Source organism: Cuculus canorus, chromosome 2, assembly GCF_017976375.1.
Source record: "Cuculus canorus isolate bCucCan1 chromosome 2, bCucCan1.pri, whole genome shotgun sequence".
Lineage (NCBI taxonomy): Eukaryota > Metazoa > Chordata > Aves > Cuculiformes > Cuculidae > Cuculus > Cuculus canorus.
Genome location: NC_071402.1, coordinates 38,973,430 through 38,979,429, shown reverse-complemented (window position 1 = coordinate 38,979,429; position 6,000 = coordinate 38,973,430). Strand labels below are relative to the sequence as shown.

At 47.2% G+C, this 6,000-nt stretch overlaps 1 protein-coding gene and 1 pseudogene across 3 annotated transcripts in view; one reads left to right on the top strand and one right to left on the bottom strand.

Moving 5' to 3' along the window:
- The first annotated feature begins 1,880 nt into the window (after window positions 1–1,880).
- The window catches only part of NKAIN3 (sodium/potassium transporting ATPase interacting 3), a 376,724-nt gene continuing 372,604 nt past the window's right edge, over window positions 1,881–6,000 (top strand). For all 3 annotated transcript variants that reach the window (XM_054060671.1, XM_054060672.1, XM_054060670.1), the window contains exon 1: window positions 1,881–2,135. In XM_054060671.1, coding sequence (XP_053916646.1) covers window positions 2,082–2,135 — 54 coding nt within the window. In that variant the 5' untranslated portion in view covers window positions 1,881–2,081. The remainder of the gene's footprint in view (window positions 2,136–6,000) is intronic.
- Window positions 2,302–6,000, bottom strand: part of LOC128851246 (selenocysteine insertion sequence-binding protein 2-like) — a 104,061-nt pseudogene continuing 100,362 nt past the window's right edge.

Genomic DNA, 6,000 nt, shown 5'->3' with positions numbered 1-6,000 from the left:
TCAAATATATATCCTGGATGAGCAGAATCTGGTTCTTACTTGTTTTTCTTTTGTTCCTTTGGTTTGGTATATGAAACTGTCTTAATGTTTTCCTAACTTAAAAGGAAAGTGGCAGAAAAAAAAAGCAGTTTTCCAAATTTGACACAATACCATTTTGCTGTAGCTTTGTAATTCTTTGACTACTGTTACGACAATTTAATGCATAAATTAAAAGTTGTATGAAGCTGGGGATACAAGATGGTTTATTTCATAGAAACGCCGATCAGATACTTCACTGAAATGCCTCACAGGAGGTAGTTTGTTTTCTCAGGGCAGGCTTCAGTGTTCTTTGGCAGAAGCCTGTGTATCACAGAACAACAGCTGGGAACAGGATCTAGGAAAGCACTGTTTGGTGAGCAGAATGTAGCACTTTTGCCTTAATTCCTGTAAAAAATTAGTCTCATTTAACCATACTTCGGAAGGGGGGAAAAAAAAGAGGTAGTTGACACTATCCTTTTGTAAACATATTTTTAAGAGACAGTGTGCATATTAGTATCTATTTTTTCTCCCTAAACCATTACTTGTCCAGGACCGAAGTGCATACATGGATGAACAGGCTGTCCAGGGAGGTGGATGAGTCCCCATCCCTGGAGGTTTTTAAAAGACGGGCAGACGAGGTGCTCAGGGACATGGTTCAGTGGCAGATAAGAATGGTTGGACTCGATGATCCAAGAGGTCTTTTCCAATCTGGTGATTCTATGATTCTATGTGGGGACCTCCGCTGATCTCTTTTCTCTCCACGGAGGGTCTCCTGGTGAGCAGTGGTTATTCATCTGCCTCCTCGCAGCCCTCGGAGTCCATTTACCTCAGGCGAGAGCGATTATCGCCGGGCTGAGCCCTCTCCCCAGAGAGGCAGGAGCCGCCGGGGCTGCTGGTACGAGGGGGTTGCCAGGGAGGGATCCCCCTCCTCCAGCGAGGGAGGGACCCCACTCGTCCAGAACAGCCTGCCAGCGCCGGAGGAGAGGATGCATCCCGGCACCAGCCTCGGCTGCCCGGGAGAATCCAGCTCTGCGTGCCCGCCCTCCTGCGCGGCGCAGGGGGGAGGCGGAGGGCGAGGGGCTCCGGCGGTGCCCTGGGAGCGGGCGGCTCGCCCGTGCCTGAGGGGCTCCCCGAGGAACCAGGAGCCTTCCCCGCCGCCTCGCTTTCCCCTGGGATCCCCCCCACCTCGCCCCCGGCACGGCGAAGGCTGCGAACAATGGCCCCAGCGCCCGCCCACCCCGGGCTCCCCCGGGCGGCTCCGGGACCGCCCCGGCAGACCAAGTCCCTTCAACTTTCCCGGGCGCTGCAACAAGCGGCCGGCGCTGCGCAGCCCGCACTGACCCTGCCCTCCCGAAGAGTCCCCCGCAAGCATCCCTTGCCCTCGGAAGCCTCCAGCATCCCCGTACACTGCCTGCGTTCCTAAACCTCCAGAATCTCCCCCAAGCACCGCCTGCCCTCGCAAACCTTCAGAATCCCCGCACACCGCCTGCCCTCGCCAACCTCCCAAACCCCGCACACTACCCTCGCAAACCTCCAGGATCCCCCCCCCCCCCCCGCCCTCGCAAGCTTCCAGCATCCCCGCGCACCGCCCCCGCGACCCTCCAGCATCCCCGCACACCTCCTGCCCTCGCGAACCTCCCAAACCCCGCACGCCGCCCACCCCCCGCTCCCTTCCTCGGGCATAGAGCCCCGCAGAGACCCCCTCCGCCGCTCCCGTTCCTCTCCCTTTCGCACCTAACACCCCCCCCGCTCCCCTTGGCTTCGCACCTAGCGCACCCCCTCCGTAACACGCCCTCCGCCCGCCCCCCCCCGCGCACTCCCCCGCCCCGGCCCGCACACGCCCACCCCGTCCCCAAAGCCGGAGCGGCTCCGCGCCGGGCAGAGCCCCCAGCGCCGCGCTGACCTCCGCTCGCTCCTTCCCGAGGAGAAACCCCTCCTCAACAAAGGGAGAGGGAGCGGCCAAAGGCGAGGGACACACACACAGAGGCAGCTCTGTCCGGATGCGGTGAGCCCCCCGCTTCGCCTGCGGCAGGGAAGAAGCGGCGGCGCGGCCGGCTGCCACCATGGGCTGCTGCACGGGGCGCTGCACGCTCATCTTCCTCTGCGTGCTGCAGCTGGTGAGTGCCCGGGGCACGCTTCGGCTTGGCGGGGCGGGAAGGGAGGAAAGGAGGGAGGATGCTCCCCGTCCCTTAGCGGGGCACGGAGCGGCGCCGCCGCCCCCGCCGCGCTCCTCGCTCGCTCCTCGCCCCCCGGCGCCCGCACCTTAAGTTGTGCAGCGGCCCCTCAGCCTGGAGAGCGCCCTGCTTGAGGGGCAGAGGCTCCTCCGGGCCGGCAGTGCCCGGCAGGGGCTTCCCCGGGGGCTGCTGCCCCCGCTCCGCGGCGGGGAGAGCAGCGTCGCCGCCTCGCTCTTCTTTCTCTTCTTCTTAACCTTTGTAAAAGCGAGAACCGTCGACCCTCTCCTGTGACTTTTCTCGGGATTCCTTTCCCCTGATTAAATATTCCTCGCTGTGCGATGGAAACAGCAGCAGAACGGTGCACCCCCTTCTCTTTGTTTACTGAAGTTGGGATGTTTGTTTCTCGGAAGAGAGCTGTTGAGACAAAACGCTGCCAAACAATAATAATTCTTCCTCTGGCTCATTAGCGGAATGATAAAACAATGCTCTTCTTTTAACGGTATTCCCTGGTCCCATGAGTATTTTAAAAGATTTTTCTCTTTTCTAGTGACTCAGAGTCATCATTTTGCCACATGATCTTTCTTAAGATGTGTGCTGTTCCTTGTGTGCGTCTGTAAGGGAGGAAAGTGGGATGCATTTATTGTTGTGGGTTTTTCTTCTTCCTAATCCTTTGCTAATCTTTCTCATTTTCTGTTACAGCAGTTTGAAATCGCGTCAGTTTCAGGGGTAATACACTTAAATGCAATACGTACAATTACTTCATTTGAAGCTCCTCATTCATTTCCCAGGCTTTATGCCACATTGGCAGCCTGTGTGAACTGGTGCTCTCCTATTGTTTCCAATGGGAGCCTGGACCGTATTCAGATGTGCTTTAGCATGATGGAGCTAAGTGTGGTTAAGTACTCCAATGGCACAACCTTGCCAAAAAGCAGAGAACACATACGATTTGTACTTTAATGTGAGGAAAGCTTTGTTTATACATTTCTGGCATCTTTTTTTTTTTCCTGTTTTGCATCAGTTTTGCAGATATTGTCCTATCAGCTGCAGCAGAATCACCCCTGATTTACTTCAGTCCATGTGGGAGGGGAAACAAACCCATTTTCTTCAAATATATTTCTCTGCCAGTTATGAAGGTTATAATAACTGCATTTACTATTCTGTAGAATTACTTGGAGGCTGTAAAATTGAAGTAAAGTGTGACTAGCCACCATAATCTGCAGAGAATGCATATAAAGTGTTTCACAAAAAGATTTGTATTGTATAAAAAGCCTATCAGAAGATAAAACAACTTTCGAAAAGGACTTTAATGTGTAGTTTTCTCTGCTGTACTTACCTGTTTTATAATAATGTTCTACCGCCATATCCACATCTTTCAGGCACCGATAAACGCCTACATGGCAAAATACTTTCAGTTTCATTTATTTTCATGTAGGAATAAAAGCCATGCTTTAGATCCAAGAATTAACCTAGTAGACATGAACTTAGAGTCAGGTACTTTTCATGATCTCAGTGGTGGTAATGTTCAGTTTATTTCTGCAGAAGTGGTCTCCACAGGCGGTTTTAGATCTATTTCAAACATCTCAGAGGTCATTAGTGTAAAGCATGCACAACAAAACTGCATCCCTGCACATTACTATCACTAATTAAGATTTATTTTACATTGCATTCATTTATGGAGGGGTTAAAGAGGTATTGCTGACTGTGGTCCGTGTTTAAGCTAAATGTTACAAACCCCAAACCACTTGTAGTACTAATTTCAGAAATACAGTAGCATTTCAGACGTATAGATGATTTATAGAACTCGAGGAAAAACTTCAGAAAAGGAGACAGATGGACACATATTTTAAAAAGGAAAGCTGTTCACCTTAGTAATTTTCTGGTTGTGTTAGAGGAGGGCCTGTGAACAGTTCAGGCTTAACTTTAGGATTAAACTTTGGGTATCACCTGAGAAAGAGATCTTATAAAACACACTTGGCAACACCTTTTATAGCATACATGTACTGCGTAGATTCTCTTTGCTGTAAGATACTGTGAAGGCCAAATTCCTGGAAATGTGTTCCTATCTAAGATTTGGTTCTTGCTCTAAAGAAAGATTCAGTGTTTAGTGGCCTGAAAGCCCATTTTTTTCATTCCTTAAAACTGTCATTTTCTCTAGCTTTTGCCTAGTCTGCAAGTTTATAAGATGCTGGGACAAATAATTACAAAGTGAAAAGAAACACAGTTATTGCATGGCAGTTGATAAAATACCCTTTCTGTAATGATAATCCATTAAATGTATTAACTTCAAGGAGATTTGTTTGTGATTTGCAGTGCTGTTTATCAGTTGGAGGATTTTGACACAAAAATGCCAATTATACCAGTTTTCAGTTATGTTTTGATTGATGAAAATGTTTATTTCTGTGTAACAGCTTTTACATTTTATAATAAACATTTTAATGTTGAATTCAGTAATACCCAGAACCTTGTTCTTAAACGTTAATCCATGTCATTACATGCAATACAGGATTCTGGAAATAATCACCAAGGTTGGAGACTAGGTGTGACCAGTTCAGGAAAAGCTGTTAGCCGCATGGTTTCCTTGAACCTCTGCTGGTAGATTCTGCTTTTGAGAGCCAAGGGGATTTTACATCACGAGAACAATATTGTGCCCTGCCCCCGCAAAAAAATCCCTGTGATCTTTCACTGTTGTGCCCTTACTGATTGAAGCATTGTCATACACCATTTCCAAAGCTGTCAAGTTAAGGACTCAGAAGTGCATGTGCATCTTTTTGTGCATGAATCTATCATTAAGACTATAAGGAACTACGTATACGTCAGGAAAATGTATCGTAAAGATATATAAATTCTTCAGATTGCAGCTATAATTCTTACTGGTGCTACTGGAAGTCTTGGGTGTTGGCCTTGTCTGTACTAGAAGATTAAAGCAGCTGCCAGAGATGATGTTTGTGCTAGTGTAGCCAGCGTGCCATAAAATACTGCAACATGAAAATGTTTGGAAAATAAAACAAATTCAAAAAATATTAAATTCCAGAAGGGGTAAATTGACAACAAATTACAGAGAGATTTAGCTGTGTGTATCCAATTGATGTTAATATATGTCACACAGTGAAAACCTTCATGCTGTTTTGAAAATGTTTCTGAGAAACTACCATTGCAGGGTAATTTTGTTTTAACATTTACAGTAAGTGGAAGTTTTTGGTACCTAGGAGTATACAAACACAAAGAACTCTAAATAACGGAGATCGTGAGACTTCCAAAGCTGTGAAGGGAAGATGAACAGAAAGCACGTGGCTAGGTTCCCTTTATTGCTTTGACAATCTCATTTCATATGTTTATCCTTGGACTTTTCCTACACTGTGTAGGTCTTGAGTTAGAAGTGTGGTTTTTATCCAGCATGGTTAGTGTAAAATAGGCTATTCCCTATTTAATCTATTACTTTCCAAATAATAAGTGTCAGCAGACCAGACTGGAAAATAACTCCAGTGGTTACACAGCTTCTGCATATTAATATTTTGACTGGTGGTTGTTTGAGTCGGTCATTTTGACAGACTAATTCCTCTCAATATTTAGAAGATTTATGGTTGTGATTGCCATTAACATTAATTATACTGATGTATGTAAATCTTTGAGATGAGTGTATCCATTAGACTGAATCATAATGTTTCATCATTTGTTACTGTACATAGTGGAATTTCAGCAGTTATGTGCGGAAGTGATATATGCCATGTGTAGATTTTCATCGCCTTTTAAAATGCTTTGTAAAGCTGGAAACTCTTAACTTATGTTTTTGGCTCTTGTGCTTGTATGT